The sequence below is a fragment of the Belonocnema kinseyi genome, chromosome 3 (genome assembly GCF_010883055.1).
Source record: "Belonocnema kinseyi isolate 2016_QV_RU_SX_M_011 chromosome 3, B_treatae_v1, whole genome shotgun sequence".
In the NCBI taxonomy this organism is placed as follows: Eukaryota; Metazoa; Arthropoda; class Insecta; order Hymenoptera; family Cynipidae; genus Belonocnema; species Belonocnema kinseyi.
In genome coordinates this window covers 118,823,471-118,844,034 of record NC_046659.1, presented here as the reverse complement: position 1 = coordinate 118,844,034, position 20,564 = coordinate 118,823,471, and the positions used below count along the sequence as shown (strand labels likewise).

At 27.8% G+C, this 20,564-nt stretch overlaps 1 protein-coding gene across 2 annotated transcripts in view; it reads left to right on the top strand.

The window, feature by feature from the left end:
- LOC117170282 (host cell factor 1) overlaps positions 1-20,564 on the top strand; it is a 51,707-nt gene that overhangs the window by 10,269 nt on the left and 20,874 nt on the right. The window contains exons 3-6 of one of the 2 annotated variants that reach the window (XM_033356952.1): positions 1,735-1,880; positions 6,651-7,991; positions 13,086-13,257; positions 17,217-18,775. In XM_033356952.1, coding sequence (XP_033212843.1) covers positions 1,735-1,880; positions 6,651-7,991; positions 13,086-13,257; positions 17,217-18,775 — 3,218 coding nt within the window. Of the gene's footprint in view, positions 1-1,734; positions 1,881-6,650; positions 7,992-13,082; positions 13,258-17,216; positions 18,776-20,564 lie in introns of both variants that reach the window. The other variant, XM_033356951.1, reaches the window with a different exon arrangement.

The window sequence follows — 20,564 nt, the reverse complement described above, 5'->3', positions numbered from 1 at the left end:
TTGGAAATCTCTTAATGTAGAAAAAGAATAAGTATTTCATATTTAGCAATATTTCACTTTTTATTTAAGACGAATAAATTGAAACTAAATTTAAAAAAAAAAAACAATTTGAAACTGAATTGTTTTACATAGAAAGCTTAGAATATTTAGATTTACGAAGAAATTTTAATCATTTAACGTTACAATTTTAATTGTTTTATTTAAAAAGTATTCAATTTATAAGTGAAATTGTTAAATTTTGACGCAAAAATAACAATTGAACACTTATTATTTGTAGGAAAAATTTGAGTAATTTTAAGAAATATTTAGAAATTTTGAAAATATTCAAAATTAATTAAAAACTTGAAATTATTTCAAGTACTTTAAACGAAATGTGTTAACATTTTTTTTCAGAACTTCTAAATATATTTTTAAATTAATCGAAATTTTCCTACAATAATTTTTCAAAGTGAAAAATCATTTTCAATTTTCCTAAGAATCTTACGAAATTTTTTATTCTTTTGAAGTATTTCACTATACTTAAAAAAATTCTAAATTTTTTGTTTGAAATCTGCAAAAATCTACATTTTCTTCTAAATTCGGCTATAAGTATTTTAAATTATTTGAAGTTCTAAATTTAATTCGAATCTTTTTTAAAGATTCTAAATATCTCTTAAAATTACTCTAATATTTTAACAAATAATAAGTGTTCTATTGTTATTTATAAATTCAATTTTTTTCTAATTTGCAGGATTTTCTAAAAGTTATAGAAAAAATTCAATTCATTTTGAAATATATTTAAAAGTTTCGAAAAAAAATCAAAAATTATTTTGAATTTGGAAAAATTTTAAACTACTTCTAGATTTCTCAAGATTTTGAAATAAAATTTTTAATCTTTTAAAAGATGCCTAGACTATTTAAAATAAAAATGATTTAACATCTAATTTAAGGACTGTTAAGTTGAAAAAATTATTTCAAATCAGGCATTTTGAAAAAGTAGCAAAAATCAGGGAATTTCTGTAAGAAGTGAATGTAAAAAATAATTTCAATTTCCTTTTAATCTTCCAGATTCTTTTTCGCCAATTTTGTAAATCTTTTAAATTTTTATTGTAAAAATTCTCTTAAAATAATTTTGTTTTAAATGCAAAATCATTTTTAATTTTCCCAGGAGTCTTAAGAAAATTTTATTATTCTTTTGAAGCCTTTTTAAAAATTCTTGAAAAGCTTGCACATTTTTTGTTTAAAATATGCAAAAATCTACATTTTGTTTCAAATTAAGGGAATCATTTCATATTTTTAATTTATTTTGAATCTTTTCAAAACTTCTAAATATCTCTTAAAGTCACTAAAATTTCTTCTACAAATAATAATTGTTCAATTGTTATTTATACATCAAAATTTTAAGGGATTTTTTTTTTTTAATTTTCAGGATTTCCTAGAAATTGTAGGAAAAATTCAATTTATTTTAAAAGATATTTAGCAGTTCTAAAATGGATTTATTATTATTATTTTTTTCCATTGAAAAATGTTAGTACCTTCAATTTTATACGTGTAAATTATTAAGCATTTGAATACAACATTTTTGAATGAAAAAAATGTTATACTTCAATTTCAAAAGTTTAAAATTCAAGAGTTCCATGTTCAGTGCTTTACTTTATAGTTTTTTTTTTTTTTATTTATTACTGCAAGAGTGTTTTTGAGCCAGAATATTGTACATTACTTATAGTAAAAAAATTACGTAATTTTTATCAACAGAAACATTAACTTGGGAGCAATTGACTGTCGATTCGCTCGAAGAGAATGTTCCTCGTGCCCGTGCGGGACACTGTGCCGTAGGAGTTCACAGTAGACTATACGTTTGGTCTGGACGAGACGGTTATCGCAAAGCTTGGAACAATCAGGTAAAATTTCAACCTTTTCTACATTTTTAACCTAATTCAGGGTGTCTATCCCACCTGGAAAACCTGCAATTGTCAGGGATTTTTTTTAAGTCGGAATTTTTTCGAAAGGGTGCTTAATTTGTTTAAATTGTAATCTAAATTTGAATAACAATCATTCTTCATTTGTAAAAGTAGCTTTATGTTACTGTATTTCACAATTTTGTTGAAAATTCCTTTTTTTTTCTTTTGAGATTAATTTTTTTTAACTGAAAATTTAAATATTCTATTTTTGTTGCTGTAAATTGATATTTTTTAATTGAAAATCCAAGTTTATGATTTGATGTTAATGGATTCTGTTGAAAATTCGTTCTCTAATGGTATAAAATTAATCTTCCTGTTTGAGCAATCATCTTTTTTGCTTGAAAATTCAATAGTTTGTTTGTAATTTTTTCCTCTCTTGATTATTTTTGATTAAAAATAAAAATCTTTTTTGGATGTATTATCAACTGCTACATTTTTCGTTGTGAATTTCATCTTTTTTGGAATAAAAATTTTGATTACATTTTGTTGAAAACTTGTTGTTTTTCTTTTGTTGAAATTTTGTTTTAACTGAAAATTGATTTATTTCCTCTGCATATTCCATAATTTTAGTTAAAAATTCATCTTTATGGTTGAATATAAATTTTTAATTACAATTTTAACTATTTAATTTTTGATTAAAAGTGATCGATTTGAATTAAAATTGCTTTTTTTTTATAACAGAAATTAATCTTCTTTCTTGGAAATTCATCTTTTTGGTTGAAAATTCAATAACTCTAGATAAAGATTCATCATTTCAGTTGAAACTTCATCACTTTATTTGAAAATGCAACTTTTTTAAATTTGTTATTTTAAACTGAAAATTGTGACTTTAGATGAAAAAGAAAGTTTTTTAGTTGAAAATTAGTCTCTTTTTTTAAAAATAATTTTCTTTTTTGAAAATTCATCATTTTGGTTAAATATTCAACTATTTCAGTGGGAAGATTCTTCATTTTAGTTGAAAATTCATTTTTGTTTGTTTAAAATTCACCATTTCGGTTGAAGATCTATCATTTTAACTGAAAATATATCTGTTTCAATGGAATATTTTGATCATTTTATTTAAAAATTCATCTTTTTGTTTGAACATGAATTTTTTTAACTGAAAATTTAATTATTCATGTTTTGGTTGAAAATTGGTATTTTTTTAGTTAAAAATGTATCTTTTTAGTTGAAAATTCATATTTTTTGTTTAATATTCAACTAGTTCTGTTGAAAATTTATAATTTTATTTGAAAATTCATCAGTTTGGTTAAAAATGGATCTTTTTAGTAGAAATTCAACTATCACTTTGAAAATGTGTCTTTTAGTTGAAAATTCAACTATTTTGTTGAAAATTCGTGTAATTTGTTGAAAAATCGTTTGTTTTTTGTAGAGAATTAATTTTCTTATTTGAAAATTAATCTTGCTGTTCAAAAATTAATCCTTTTGATTAAAAATTTAAGTATTCCTGTTAACTATTCATCATTTTAGCTGAAAATTATTTTTTTTTTGTGGAAAGTTAAACTTATTTGTCAGAAATTCATCTTTTTGTTTAAAAATAAATCTTTTCTAGTTGAATTTTTATTATTTTAGTAAAAGATTCATCACTCTGATTAAAATTTATTTGTTTGTTAAAAATTAATTTTTTAAACTGAAAATTCAACTATTTCATTTTTGGTTACATCATTTTAGTTGAAAATTCATCTCTTCGGTTAAATATTAATTTTTGAATTAAAATTTCACTATTTAATTGTTGCTTGATAATTTATCTTCTTAATTTAAAATTCATGTATTTTATATAAAATTTTTCTTCCTTGGCAAAAATTAATCTTGTTTGTTGAAAATTCATCTTTTTGTTAAAAAATTAATTATTCCCGTTAAAGATTGATCATTTCAGTTGAAAATATTGCTTTTGATTTCTGAATTGTGAAAAAATTGCTCTCGAGCTTCGCTGGGATCCGAACCCAGGTCTTTCAAATTACCGGTCTTTTTATATTTTTCGTTGTTACGCAGGGTGGCCGCTGGACTGGGAAGTCGGGAAATTACAGTGAATTTTTTTACCGGAAATTTTACAAATTTAAAGAAGAAAAATCTATTCACGTTCGGTTTCAATAGTTTTTAAGTAATTAGTTGGATTTTTATGTTTTTTTTTTCAATTATGCTATTATTTAGCTTAAAATGCGTAATTCAAAATTTTTTAACTTAAAAAATTTTCCATTAAAAATTTTTCTTCTAAGCTTACATTTTTAATTTAAAGAATTTTTAAATTATTTCTTAAAGACTTGAACAAATAAAAAATAAAAGTCTTTGATCTGGAAAATTTAGGATAAAAAACATTTTTACTTAATAAATAATTTTTTTTATTTATCTGTGCTTTAAGTAATAAAAAGTGAACAAAAACGATTTGATAAAACGATTTTAAACCAGTTCAAAATTTAAGAATTTTCAGATTTTAAATTGAAAAATTAAACGGTTTCAAATTGAAAGTCTTAGTCATTAAACAAATGTGAACGTGTGACTGTAAGTTTATAAATTATTTTCAACTTAAAATTAACTTCATAATAATATATTCCGAATTAAAGGTTTTAATTAAATTAAAAATATTGTTTGAGTCTCAGATATTCCATTTTTAACCCACTCAATTTGAAATTTTTAATTAAAAAAAAAGATTAATTATTGAATATTTAGCAATATTTGAATTTTTATTTAAGTCAAGTAAACTGAAACCAAATATTTAAGAACAAAGAATCTTTAACTGAATTGTTTGATATAGAAAACCTGGAATCGTTAAAATGTCAAAAAATGCTTAATTTGTAATAGATATTTAGGAGTTTTAAAAAGATTAAAAATTATCATGCAAATTTTAAAAAGTTTTCTTAAAATCTTCTAGAATCTTTTTTGAAAATTTTGTTTAAATCTTTGAAAAACTTTTTAAATATTCTCTTAAAATAATTTTTCAAAATGAAAAATCATTTTTAATTTTCCTAGGAATCTTAAGAAAATGTTTTTATTCTTTTGAAGCCTTTCACAATTCTTGAAAAGAATCTAATTTTTTTGTTTAAAATCTGCGAAAATCTATATTTTGTTTAATATTAGGCTATCATTTAAAGTTTTACATTAAGTTTGAATCTATAAAAATTTTTAAATGCAGGATTTTCTGAAAATTGTAGAAAAAATTCTATTCATTTTTAAAGATATTTAGAAGTTCTGAAAAAATTTCCAAAATAATTTTAAATTCAAAACAAATTTAAAACAACTTTTAGATTTCTCAAGATTTTATAATAAAATTTTAAAGCTTTCCAAGGATTTTTAAACTATTTAAAAAGAAAATAATTGAATTTCTAATTTAAGAATTATTGAGTTAAAATTTTTTTCAATTTTACAATATTTGATGTTTCTAGCTTAAAATTCCTTAAAATGATATAATTTTGCAAATTTTAAAGTTCATTGATTGATTTTTTTAATTTAGAGCATTGAAAATGACAACGTGGATTTATATTTTTTTATATTGAAAAATGTTAGTACCTTCAATTTTATACGCGTAAATTATTGAACATTTGAATACAACATTTTTTAATTAAAAACTTTTAAATTTAAAGTTTAAAAGTTCAAAATTTAACAGTTCCGCTTTGAATGCTTTCATTTGCAGTTTAGTTTTTATTATCTCAAGTGGAAATTTGCTTAGCTTTATTGTTTCATTTTTTAAATTTGATTGGCGTGAAAAAGGTTTGCGAACCGGGAAAAAACCGGGAATTTATTTCGTCGATTAAAACGGCCACCTTGTTATGGTTTTTATCAGATAATTTTTTGCAATTTTTTCACAATTGAGAAAAAAAAATATTTTTAAAAATGTCGATTTCAGACCAGTAAAAAATATAAGTATTCATCATTTTAGTTAAAAAAATTTTTTTTTTTTTTTTTTTGAAAATAAAACTGCTTAGTTAAAAATTGAACTATTTTCACAAAAAATCGTTTGTTTAATATTTATCTATTCCAGATGAAGATTCAGCATTTTAGTTGAAAATTCATTAGTTTAGTTGAAAATCCAACTTTTTGGTTGTAAATTGATCTTTTTTATTTGAAAATTCAACTTTTTTGTTTAAAATTCTCATATCTTTTTTTTTAAATTGTCTTTCTTGGTCTTGTTTCAAAATTTATTATCTTGCTTAAAAATACAAGTACTGCAATTAAACATTCATGATCTCAGTTAAAAATTGATCCTTTTGGTTGAAATTAAAACCACTTGAATAAAAGTTACATTGAATTTGTTTTAAAAATAAATCTTTTTTTTTCTTTTATAATTTTAAATTCATTTTTTAAAGAGAACATTTCATTTTTGTTTGAAAACTGATTTTTTTTAGTTAAAAATTCATCTTTTTTTAAATTGATCTTTCTAAGTTCAAAATGAAACTGTTTGAGAATGAATTTAAAAAAATCTTTTTAGACGAAAATTAATCTTTTAGGCTAAAAATTCAACTATTTTGTTTAAAAAAAAATCATCTACTTGGTTGAAAATTCAATTATTTTACTTGAAAAGTTAGGAATTTGATGTGGTTTAAATTGAATTTAATCTAGTACTATGAAAAATTATACCTGGAAAAATCTGAGATATCTGAAGAAAAAAAAAACCTGGAATTGTCAGGGAATGTTTTTTTTTCCCCTCAGGATTTGAGTAGACACCCTCTAGTTACCACCTTCACCAAATTCTAATTGTTAATCTTTCGAGTCTAGGTCTGTTGCAAGGATCTGTGGTACCTCGAAGTGAGCAAACCACCAGCTCCTTCACGAGTGCAACTTGTCAGAGCTTCAACTCAATCCCTCGAAGTCAGTTGGGTCGCGACACCATCCGCTCAGCATTATATTTTACAAATACAAAAGTATGACATGCCGCCTACCAGCAGCTCTTATCCAGCTTCTACCCCGTCAGCCAATCCCACAACCGCAACTGCCCCCTCAGTTCCAGTGTCGCCAGCTTCTCTCTCAGCAACGCCTCCTAGCATCAAAACCAATCTGACTCAGGCGATTCGCGTCCAAGCTTCAGGCCAGTCCCCCGCTCAAAAGATAATTGCGTCGTCGGTTGTCAGCAAGCCGTCGAGTCCAATGGCACCCAGAGTCGCAGCAAATGTCATACGAATCCGTTCACCACTCGTCAGCTCGATTTCAGCAACGACGGAGCAAACGCCACCTGTGAACACTTCAAATGCCGGACAAACTCCATCTGCAATGCTGCAAACTTTGGCTGCGGCGGCAGCTTCTTCCCCGAAAATCAGCATGAACAGCATTCCTGTTTTGCAGCAGAGTGCCGGGAACACGATTAGAATGAAGGGGATGCAGCCAGGACAGCAGATACGTTTCGCAGCTCCCGGTGCGACTGTTTTGCGTGCCGCCTCCCCGCAACAGAGTAAACAGATCATTCTGCAGAAGCCTGGTCAGAATATAGCTGGTCAGCCGCAGATTGTTCATCTGTTGAAAACTGGACAGGGAATGGTGACGATGCCAAAAGTAAGTTTAATTCCGGGCAAAACGGTACAGACTGCGGGCGCGAAACCCCTGAATCAGGGGCCGACGATATTGCGACTTGTCAATCCGAATACCGTGGCTGGATCGAAGATTCTGACGACGATGAAGACGTCCGGAATTGTGGCGATGAGCAAAGGACAAAATATTGCTGGCAAGCAGACAATAATGATTACAAAGCCAGGCGGTAATGGTGGACTTGTGGGAAGGACTAATCAAATAATCGTTGTGACAACGGGATCGGGTTTGAGAGCGGTGCAAGCTGTGACAACTTCGCAAGCTGGCGCCGGTCAAGGTGGCGCTCTCACAACGCCTGTTAATGTGCTGCCACTCTCGGCCGCGAATCATGTCACAAATCAGCAGGGTGTGAAAATGATTATGGTGTCGTCGGGTGCTATGGGTGGAGGAACGTCTGGGAAACCTATAACAATCACTGTGCCGGGTATGGGAGGAATACCGAAGACAGTGACTATCGCCGCGAAAGGATCGCAACAAGCCATCTTCAATCCGAACAAGAGTCAGATTGTGACGATGCCGCAGATGCAGAAGAATGCTGTAAGTGTCCTTTTTTTTGGTTTTTCTTTTTTTTTCGCTCCCCTGGCTGAAGTTTGCAATGTTTAGGAAAAGCGAATCAAGAAGCCAACCAATTTTCTTGAGAGATCTAACATTTTATGGTTGAAAATGTCTCTATTTAATGTACGAAGTTCTCGAAAAAGATTAATCCCAATAGTACATAAAATTGAACGGTTTAGCATTGTCCCAATTAATGTGCTAAGATATGGCAACAACTTTAATCCCTCTCTCTCTTCAGGAATACCGCCGTTTCTATCTTTAAAATATTAAAAAATCGAAAAAGTACCTAAATTGGTTCCATTTTATGTATAAACATACAAAAAAAATGTAATTCTTTCAGCTCTTTTGTTAATCCTCGTTTTCTACTCTTTTAAGGGCATGTGACACAGCTAAATACCTATATTACCGACCACAGTTTTTCAGTTCACTGAATGTTTTTTTTGAACCTGAGAACTTTTTTTGTAAATAAAATATCGAGCTGAAACTTTGGGAAATGTATTAGAATACAATAAAGTACGTTTAGGTACTGCATTTTGGTAGAAGCTTCACTGAAAATTATTTCATCTTTTTTCTGAACCTCAACATTTTTTGAACGTTCGAACTTTTTTTCTACATAAAATATCGGTCTCAAACTTTGAGAAATGCAAGAGCCGAAAGAAAACTACGTTTAAGTACAAAGCTTAATAATAAAAGATGTAAAAAAATATATTTTAACAATCAATTCCAACGGCATCAGCCGGTAACGTTGTACACGAAAATACGAAACCTGGCGGCCACTAGGCGAGCCTCTAGAGGGTTCGTATTTTCGTGTACACCGTTACCGGCTGATGCCGTTGGAATCGATTGTTAAAATATATTTTTTTTACATCTTTTATTATTAAGCTTTGTACTTAAACGTAGTTTTCTTTCGTCTCTTGCATTTCTCAAAGTTTTAGACCGATATTTTATGTATGAAAAAAGTTGGAACGTTCAAAAAATGTTGAGGTTCAGAAAAAAGATGAAATAATTTTTAGTGAAGTTTCTACCAAAATGCAGTGGGTCACGTGTAGAGTTCTGAGCCGGTTATATTACTTTGAGAACGGTAAAGAGAATGAGAATATTACCGAGAAATGAATTCTCTGAGAATTTATGAGAATCTCATAATTTTTCTTCTTCTTTGCTTGTGACCGCTTAAATTCAATAAACCATGTATCATCTCAGAATTTATTTTAATTAATTGGGAATGGTGGTCTACCATTTTGCCACCTGGTGCCGAAAACTGGAACTAGAAAGAGTAGGTACGATTTTAAATATGTATTTTCATTTGTTTCAATGTATTGTAAAGCTTAAATAAACTTTAATTAATGTATTTAGTAACCAATTTGATCTAAATTATGCAAAGAATGCGAATAATAGACGATTGGAATTGAAATACGAATTCTAACCTAACTTTTAGATCAGATTTTTAAATAGTAAATATTTCATGCATATATTAATACAAATTTATTTTCGAGTTCATTTTTGCTTCAAAATAAGTCCATTTATGTTTATAATCTGTTAAAAATTACAATAAATAGTACAATAATTGCTTTTTCTTAGAAAAATATTTCTTTCAAAAAATGTGTTTTTTCACTGTATAAGATGTAAATTCCATCGAAAACCCTTTGTTTCCGATAAAAGCTTATTTGTACTATCCAATGAATGCTTTAAATTGAAAAAAAGAAATCGTTAAAACATTTTTATGCACAAATTAAAATGCATCTTTAAAATCGTACCTATTCTTTCTAGTTCGGATTTTTTTCACCATGTGGCGTATCACAGTTTAACCATTCCCAATAGGAAATTGCATTCTTTCGTTAACTTTTCGGTTGAAAATCCAACTCTTTTTTTTTTTTAATTTATCTTTTTCATTTTAAAGTTTACCTGTTTTAGCAGAAATTAAATCTTTTTTTTTAAATGCAACTGATTGGTTAGAAATTAAGCTATTATACTATTTTCTTGAAAACTTAACTATTTTCGTAAAAAAATTTACTTTTTATTTAAAATTAATATTTTTGTGTTGAAAAATAAACTGAAATATTTTTCTGGATGAAAGTTCCACTTATAAAAAAAATGGTTTTTTATTACAAATTCATCTGTTTTAGTACAAAGTTGATCTTTTTTTTTTTTTGATAAAAATGAAACTATTTGCTAGAGAATTCAACAGTTTTATTAAAAAGTCATCCTTTTTGGTTAAAAATTCGTCTTTTATGATTGAAAATTGAATTTTGTTAATAGAAAATGATTTCTTGTTAAAAAATTCATAGTTTGATCGTGAAAACTCGACTAAAATCTTTTTCAACGGAAAATTCAACTATTTGTTTGAAAATTTATCATTTTGATATAAAACTTCATCTTTTATGGAAAAAATTTCATTTTTAGTATGAAAATGTAACTTTTTGGTTAAAAATCGTTCTTCTCGGCTTGATAATTCAACTAATTTGTTTAAAACATTTGGTTGAATCGCTTTGTTCAGAAATCACTTTTTTGTTAAAGATTTATATTTTAAGTTTAAAACTTATCTCGTTGGTTAAAAGTTTAATTATTTTGTTATAAATTAATCTTTTTTAATTGAAAATTGAACTACTTGGGTCAAAGTTAAGCTACATTGTGAAATTTTTTTTTTATTGAAGGCTTATGTCTGGTTGAAATTTAGCTGTTTAGTGGAAAATACTTATTTTTTGTTGTTGTTTAGAATTCATTTTTTAACATATTTTTTAGTTAGAAATTCGCGTTTTTTGTTGTTGTAGAAATTAATTTTTTAATTTGAAATTTCCTTTTTTTGGGGTAAAGATGCATCAGTTTCAGGGAAAATTAATTTTTTGTTAAACATTCATATTTTTTGTTTAAAAACTGCATTTTTGTACAATTTGTCTTTTTAGGTTGAATATTCAACTATTATGTTAAAAATTCAATTATTTTGTAGAAAATTAATATTTATGGTAGAAACTTAATCTTTTTGCTTCAAAATTCGTCTTTTTTTGGTGGAAAATTAATCTTCTAAAGTCTATTCGGTTTTTGGTTCAAAAGTTATTTTGTTTAGGTACAAAGTTAACCATTTTATTTAAAATAAATGTATTTTGTCACAAGTTAATTTTTGTTTGTAGAAAATGAATGTTCGTTTTTAAAAATTTATTTTGTTCGGTGCAAGGTTAATGATTTTTGTTTAAAATTTCTTTCTGTGACTGAAAATTTATTTATTTGGTTGAAAATTGATCTTTTCGATAGAAAAAAAGTATTCTTCGTTGGAAATTCATCTTCATGGTTACAAATTTAACTATTTGGTTAAAAATTCCGTTTTTGGGGTAAAGATTTATAATTTTCATTGAAAACATTTTTTTGTTTTTGATAGAAAATTTATCTTTCTGGTTAAAAATTCATAAATTTTGTTAGAGACTTGTCTTTTTTGGTAAAAAGTTTATCTTTTTGCTTAGAATTTCAATCAATTTGTTAAAATTCATTTTTTTGTAAACAAAACTCAAAATTTTAGTTTAAACTTATCTTTTTTCTTAAAGTTTTAGTAGAAAATTTTTTTTAATCTATATTTTTAAGTTTGAAATTGAATTTTTTTCGTTGAAAAATCGTCATTGTTGGTAGAAAATTAATTTTTTTACCAAAGATATTTAATATTTCATCATTTTAGTAGAAAATTAATTTTTTTAAATGACAGATTTTTCGTCTAAAGATTTGCAGTCTACCTTTTTAGGTACAAATTTCATTATTAGGTTGAAATTTTTTTTTAATTTTCTTAAAAAGACATCCTTTTTGGTTGCGAATTCAACTGTTTTTTTTTAATTCCCCTATTTTAGTAAAATTTTCATTTATCTTGGACAAACATTGTTTACAATTCTTATTATGGTGTTGAACAGTGAACTGGATAAAAATTCAAAATTTTTCTATGAAAGTCATACTTTTTGCTTGAAACTTCTGTCGTTTTGTTTAAATTTAATATTTCGATTTTAAAAAAAGAAATAAAATCTTTTCTGGATCAAAATTCAACTCTTTTTTTGAAAATTTCTTTGTTTTTTTTTTTTTTAAATTAAAAATTCATCTATTTTAAAAGAAATTTCATCTTTATTTACTTTTTGTTTAAATTTAATATTTTGGTGTGGAAAAGCGAACTGAAATCTTTTTTGGATAAATAATTTAAATTAAAAAAAAAAATTTTCCAATTAGAAATTCATCGGCTTTAAAAGAAATTTGATCTTTCTTTGATAAATATGCAATTGTTTGGTTGAAAATTCTACTATTTTGTTCAAAATTTAAATATTTCGTAGAATATCTCCCTTTCAAAATTTTTGGTTGTTAATAAATGAACTGATATCTTTGAAAATGTATATGTTTAATTGAAAATTCATCTCTGCGGTTGAAAGTTGAAATATTTTCTTAAAAAATCGTTTTTTAAAATTGATAATTCAACTACTTGGGTAAAAGATGACTTTTTAGTTTAAAATTAATTTATTAACTGAAAATTAATCTATGATTTCTTTGAAAAACGCTTTTAGTTTTCAATTGAATTTTTGTGTTCAAAGTTATACTACTTTGTTAGAAAGTAATTTTTTGGTTGAAAATTAATTTTCCTAAGAGAAAACTCTATTATTCCATTTTTTTTGGAAAATGTTTTCTTTTTAATTGAAAATTTACTTATTTTATTACAAATTGTATATATTGTTGTTTCTTTTTGTTTTGAAAAAAGCCTTTCTAGTAGACATAAAATAAAAAATATATTTTAACAACCATTAAAAAAAGTTTTGAAACATGTTGACAATTTTAAAACCAGAGAAAAAAGTTTCTATCCAGTATGAAATAAAATATAAAATCCAGTTCAAAATTTTATTTCCGGATGTTTGAGCATTTTTTACGATTTTTTTTTTCAATTCTTAGATATTGATTTAGGATGTGTTCCGGAAGTGCTAGGGGGATGAAACTTTTCTGGAGAACTTCGGACATTAAATGGATCAATTTAATGTGATAAAATTGTAGATCTTTTTGCAAACTTCAGTCAGGATTATTTTTTTCAAAAGCACAGTGACTTTAGTGTGTCATTTAATCCAGGAGTCTGTCACCATGGCTGGAAAACCGGTAACGTTACAAATGTCTGGAGGAATTGGTTCAAAAACTGTTACTCTGGTGCCAACAAGTAGCTCCATTGTCACTACTTCCGGTTCTTCAGATTCCATTGACGCAAGCAAATTTATTCCCTTGCAGAAACAACCATCAGCGTCTCTAGGTATTTATTTATAAACAATTAAACTCGGCCTAGAAATTACAAGTTGAAATTCACATTGGAAGATTGTATACGATTGGAATTTCAACTCTAGCAATATGTTTATTACAAGTACTATAATCTTATTTCCAATCAAAGAGTTTCACAGTTGCAATTATCATTTAGAACTATTTTCTGCTATTTTACACAATTTTTTCCCCAAAACAACTATTTTTACACTAAAAATTTTATGAGTTTTCAAAGATTTCAATTTTTTTTTTTAAAGATGAAAAGATATTTCAGAGAATTTTAAAAACTTCAAGGGATTTTAAGAGTAACTTGCAGATGTCTCATCTGATTTTTCAAAGTTTTTGGCAGGGAATTTTACAAATTTGTAGAAAAAAAATTTGTCCACGTTCGATTTCAAAAGTTTTTAAATAATTCGTTGAATTGTTATGTTTTTCAATTATGCTATTATTTAGCTTACAATGCGTAATTCAAAATTTTCCATTTAAAATTCTTATTTCTAAGCTTGCATTTTTAATTTCAAGAATTTTTCAATGCTTTTTTAAAGACTAGAACAAATAAAAAATAAAAGTCTTTGATGTTGAAAATTTTGGATAAAAAAAATGATTTATTTAATAAATAAATCATTTTTTTTATTTATCTGTACTTTATGTAATAAAAAGTGGACAAAAACGATTTGATAAATGATTTTAAACTAGTTCAAAATTTACGAATTTTCAGATTTTAAATTGAAAAATTAAACGGTTTCAAATTGAAAGTCTTAGTCATTAAACAAATGTGAACGTGTGACTGTAAGTTTATAAACTATTTTCAACTTAAAATTAACTTCATAATAATATATTCCTAATTAAAGGCTTTTATTTCATTAAAAATATTGTTGCAGTCTAAAATATTCAATTTTTATTTAAGACAAGTAAATTGAAACCAAATATTTAAAAGTAAAGTATCTTTAACCGAATTGTTTGATTTAGAAAACCTTTAATCGTTAAAATTTCGAAGAGCTTTTAAACTTTGAACGTTACAATTTTAATTGTTGCATTTGAAAAATGCGTAATCTGTAAGTGAAATTTTTAAATTTTGATGTATAATTTACAAATAAACATTTGTAGACAAATTTAAAGTAATTTTAAGAGATAATTAAGAGTTTAAAAAATATTAAAAATTATCATGCAAATTTTAGAAATGTTTCTTAAAATTTTCTAGAGTCTTTTTTGAAAACTTTGTTTAAATCTTTGAAACACTTTTTAAATATTCTCTTAAAATACATTTTCAAAATGAAATATTATTTTCAATTTTCCTAGGAATTTTAAGAAAGTGTTTTCATTCTTTGGAAGCCTTTCACAATTCTTGAAAAAAATCTCATTTTTTTGTTTAAAATCTGCGAAAATCTACATTTTGTTTTATATTAGGCTATCATTTCAAGTTTTACATTAAGTTTGAATATTTTCAAAACATATACATATCTCTTAAAATTACTCAAATTTCGCCTACAAATATTTTATTATTTGTAGGCGAAATTTGAGCAATTTTAAGACATGTCTATTTTTCTATAAATTCATATATTATATTGCAAATTCGACCTTCCATTTCAAATTCAACCATTTTAGTTGAAAATTAATTTGTTTGTTTGGAAAGTATACTACTTAGTAATCTCTTCTTTTTTTCTGTTTGAAATTATTATTTCTTTAAAAAATACGAAGTACTTGATGACGCCTTATTAATATTTCCATTATTTGAAACGAACACAAAATATTTCACAAATATATTTGTTTAGAAAATTTCAAAATATTTAACAAAGATTTCCAAGATTTTAGAAATATTTCAAAACATTTTACAACGATTTCAAATATTTGAATGATTTCAACGATTTTACCAAAGTTTTAACAGATTTCACAAAGTTTTCAATATTTTTATGATTTTAAATGAATACAAAAGATTTCACGAATATTTCATAAAGATTTTAAAAAGGGCACACCAGATTTCAAAGATTTTAAACGAGTTTAAATTTGTTTAAAAGATCTCAAACGATTTTATAAATATTTCAAATTCAAAATTTGAACATTTTGAACATTTTACAAAGATTTCAAAACTTTCAGAAGATTTCAAGGATTTTAAAGGTTTAAAAAGGGTAAACGTGATTTTTAAAATTTAAGATCATTTAAGGGATTTGAACGATTTTAAATTATTTTAGAAGATTTCACGAAGATTTAAAATATTTTAATGATTTAAAATGACATTCTACAAATTTTTCATAAAAATTTCATGATGCTTTTAAATTAAAAGATTTCAAAAAGGGTAAACCAGATTTCTAAAATTTCAGAACATTCGAGGGATTTGCAATGATTTTTTTTATGATTTCAAAAGGTTTTACAACGATTTCAAATATTTTAATGAATTCAAATCAATGCAAAAAATTTCACAAATATTTCTAAAGATTTGATAAAAATTTCATATTCAAAATTTTCAAAAAGGGTACACCAGATTTTAAAGATTTATATACATTTTCAAGATTTTAAATTATTCAAAATTTGTTTGAAAGTTTTCAAACGATTTGATTAAGTTTTCAAATTCAAAATTTGAACAAGGGTACACCAGATTTCAAAGATTTCATAGATTTTACAAAGGTTTCAAAGCTTTCAGAAAATTTCAAGGATTTCAAAGATTTTAGAAAGTGTAAACCTCGTTTTTAATATTTCAGAACATTTAAGGGATTTGCAGCGATTAACAATTTTTATAGAAGATTTCACAATGATTTCAAATATTCTAATGGTTTCAAATGAAAATAATAGATTTCACAAAAATTGCATAAAGATTTCAAAAGAGGTACACCAGATTTCAAAGATTTCATAGATTTTACAAAGATTTCAAACATTTTATAAAGATTTTAAAACTTTCAGAAGATATCAGGGGATTTTAAAGATTTTAAAAAGGGTATAATAAACCAGATTACTAAGAATTCAGAACTTTTAAGAGATTTGCAACAATTTGAAATTTGTTTAGAAGATTTCAAAAGATTTCACAAAAATTTTGATAAATTTTAATGATTTGGAATGAATACAAAATATTTCACAAATATTTCAAAGATTTCATCAAAATGTTCAGAGATTGTTAAAAGAGTACAAGAATTTCAAACATCAAAAAATGGGTATCAATTTTCAAAGATTTTAAAAGATTTGAAAAAGGATACAGTATGCCAAAATACAAACCATTGCCAAGATTTTATACGAGTTTTCATTTTTTTAATAAAATTTCAAAATATTTCACATTAGTTTCAAATATTCCAGTAATTTTAGATAAATACAAAAGATGATATCAAAGATTTCAGAACATTTCAAAGTTTTTAAAATGATTTCGAAAGGTTTCAAGAAATTTGAGAAGGTTTCAAAAGATTTCAATGATTTCAAATGAACAAAAAAGTTTTCAAAATCAAAGATTAAAGAATGATTTCACAAATATTTCAAAGTTTAAAAAAAAATTCACAAATATTTGACAAAGGCTTCACAGAAAATTCATGATTTCAAAATATTTACAAATTTCAGGAAGATAACAAAAATTTGAAGGATTCTAAAGACTTAAAGAATAAAAAATATTCCCACAGATTTCACAAAGACGACTTTTGTTCGAAAAACAATAAATAATTTGTTTATTGATGATTCTGATTCCTTTATAAATTGTTGGCTTACATGTATAAAAAACGGTTATTTGATTATTTAATGTAAAAAAGGGGGGAAACCTGGAAAAACTTGATTTCTTAACCTGGAAAAGAACTCGAATTTTGTTCCTAGGAATCGCTGGACACCCTGTAAGTCCGAGGCCTGTTCTTGACCAGTTTAGTAACTTATTGAATTTAAATTCACTTGCGTATCTTTCCCCTAATATTCATAAAAGTACTTTGTACTTTTGCCTATCGTTCATTAAAATTCAAAATTGAATCAATCATTTTGAATTAATTTTAGCTACGACATCAGATGGGCCAGCAACAACCGATGCAGCCTTAGCTGCCTTGGCAGCTGAAGCTGGTTTGATTGATCCCGTGCAAGAGCCATCGGGTGGAATATCCTTCATGGTTGCAACGGAAGATCCAGCTGATAAGGCTGATGATGCTTGCAACGGAAATGAGGGAGCAACAGCAGCTCTAGTTTCTCAACTGGAAGCTGGCGAGCCGATGCAGGTTGATGGAGAGAGCAGTTTCATAATTCCGCAAGTCGATGGCGCTGCCGACATCTTCTTGGATGAAGATGAAAACAAGGCCGGAGATTCTGAGGGAGAAGCCATGGTAGAGAATGCAGAGGATCCTCCCGCCGAGGAAGAGTCTGCAGAGATGGAGCAGGATCCCATACCTGCTAGTACTGATGAAACAGCCTCACAAGCTGAGAAATCGTCGACGAAAGAGACTGAAACTTCCTTGTCCGAATCAGCAACGGCTAATGTAGACACGGACACTAATACGCCCGCCGAATCCAACGTGGAGCCGGAAAATGTGGCTCAACAGGACGCTAATTCTAGTGAAACGGCAGCTGAGGGAACAAGTGAACCGGAACCGCCCAGTGAAAGCGACATGCAGGTTGATACCGAGCCTACAGTTCCGGAAGAAGCTGCAAAGTCGGAAGATTCTGCTGCTCCAGAATCGGATTCCATTCCCCCAGAATCGGAATCTGTTCCCGTAGAATCGGATTCCGTTCCCGCAAAAATGGATTCCGTTCCAGCAGAAGCGGATTCCGTTACCGCAGAAATGGATTCCGTTCCCGCAGAATCGGATTCCGTTCCAGTTGTTTCGGAAGCCTCGAGTTCGAAGGAAGAGGAGAGTAAGGAGGAATCGAAAGAAGAATCGAAAGAGGAATCGAAAGAGGAATTGAAAATGGAATTAAAAGTGGAGACTCAAGAGGATGATAAAGATGATCAAATGGAGGACGATGATCTAGAGTTGAAATTGCCGAAAGGAGATTCTGATTTAGAAGACGAGGTCCCTGTCGTGGAGAAAGAGGAGGATAAAGTACCTCAAGAAGACAACGAACCGGAGAAAGAAGTGGAGAAGGTAGTGGAGAAAGCCGTAGAGACACCTAGCGAAACTCCAGCAGAGATTGAACAAAATGATGCAACGAAAGCTAAAGAGGATCTTGTCGAACCTATGATTACGGATTCGCCCTCGCCCACACCCACGCCTGAGCCTGAGGCGATTGACAATCTTAATAATAAAGAATCCGCTCCTGTAGTATTGGCTCAAGAAGAGAAACCGAAAGAAGTCGTGGAACCAGTCAAAGAGCCAGTAGCTCAGTTAGTTACGATAAAGAAAAAAGTAGTCGAACCAGAGGCTAATCCAGCTACTATCAGGTTGGAGAACATAATTAAAATCGAACCAAAAGAAGTGGTACATATTAAAAAGGAACCTATGAAAGTAGACAGGATCGAAGAAAATAGATCCGAAACGAATGATGACTCGGCTGCCTTGACCACTTTGGCAACTGCGGCTCTAGGAACGACGGAACCACAGCCCGTTAAAGTTAAAGCAGAACAAGTAAGAATATACAGATTTATTATCTTACTAGATGTAAGTTTCCACTTTTTCCCCCCTTATTCTTGACAAATTTACCCCTTTTTTCCCCTCCTTTTCTCTTTAACCCTTAAACGGCCAAAACGCCACTACCGATACACTGCTTTTCAACGGCCAATAACTAAGACTATTCGACACTAGAAAAAATTGAGACACATATATTTTTATTGCTTAAGATCTCCTCTTTCCGAAGGTGCCAATTAAATTCCTCAAAAAATTTATTTATTATCCCAAAATGCAGTTTAAACAAAAAAAAAAACGTGATTTTTCGTGCCTATTTTTTTTTGTGAACCATTTTCCAAAGCTTTTCGTGTCTGTAATTAACCTGGAATCTCACTAATGGGTGGAATAAATGTCTAAACTTTAAGAATCCATGGTTCAAAGATCGATTTTTCTTTTTAGTATTTTCAAAATGGCGGCTTAATGGCAAAATTTTTGTGAAAACATTCATGAATTTTTTTGCAATAAACGATGCGCTTTTCGGAAAAATCGCCAAGAATAAAAATTTCTTGTAATCAGCCAAGGAATACGCCTGAATTTTGCTCAAAACGCTCCGGAAAAATTCAGGCGTATTCCTCGGCTGATTACAAGAACTTTTTATTCTTGACAAATTTTCCGAAAAGCGCATAGTTTTTCAATAAAAAATTTTCATAGTTCTAAGCATCGTGTAAGAGTAAAATGATTCACGAATATCTATCGTCCGTCTGCCGCAAACAAAGTTAAAGTTTACGTTGCCCAACTATCACCAACGTGAAGGTCGACGAATATCGATAGCCTCTTTTTTTTTAAGGGATTTTATACATTTTTTTTACATTTTTTAATTTTTTTTATGGGATGAATTTTATCAGTGTAATAGACTCAAAACAAGTTTCTATTCTTTCCACAGCATGTGGTATCACTCCCATAACCCCAGTGAAAAGATTTTCACGAGCTGCTCAAGAGAGAGTAGAACTAGGATTTCCTCGAGCTTTTTTTTGTATAATAATTACATGGGAGGGGTAGATTTGCACGATTTCAGGTGCAAAAAAGCTTCTCCATCTATTACTTCAAAGAAATGGACTTTTAAAATTTTTTCACGAATAATAGAATCATCAATTACAAATGCTACCGCAATTTGGAAAATTTGCAACAAGAATAATATAGCTAAATTGAAAACGAAAGATTTCTGTAAAGAAATCAGCAGGCAATATTTGTCGCAATCAAAACTAGGTGATTTCGAAACTCACAGATACGAATCACGAACAAGAGCATTATGTAATAATGAACAATGTCGCCAGAGGACTACTAGATTTTGCATTGATTGCAACATGTATTGCTGCTTACATTGTTTCTCAAAATTACATTCTGAAACAGCAGGATCAAAATGATTTCAACGGATTGAAATCTGAAATGAAAAAAATTCTCCATAAAAAAAATTAAAAAATGTAAAAATATATACAAAATCCCTTAAAAAAAAAAGAGACTATCGATATTCGTCGACCTCCACGTTGGTGATAGTTGGGCAACGTAAACTTTGTTTGCGGCAGACGGACGATAGATATTCGTGAATCATTTTACTCTTGCACGATGCTTAGAATTATGAAAATTTTTTATTGAAAAACTATGCGCTTTTCGGAAAATTTGTCAAGAATAAAAAGTTCTTGTAATCAGTCAAAGAATACGCCTGAATTTTTCCGGAGCGTTTTGAGCAAAATTTTGAATTTTGCAAAAATTGTTTATATGCAAAATCCAAAATTTTGCTCAAAACGCTTCG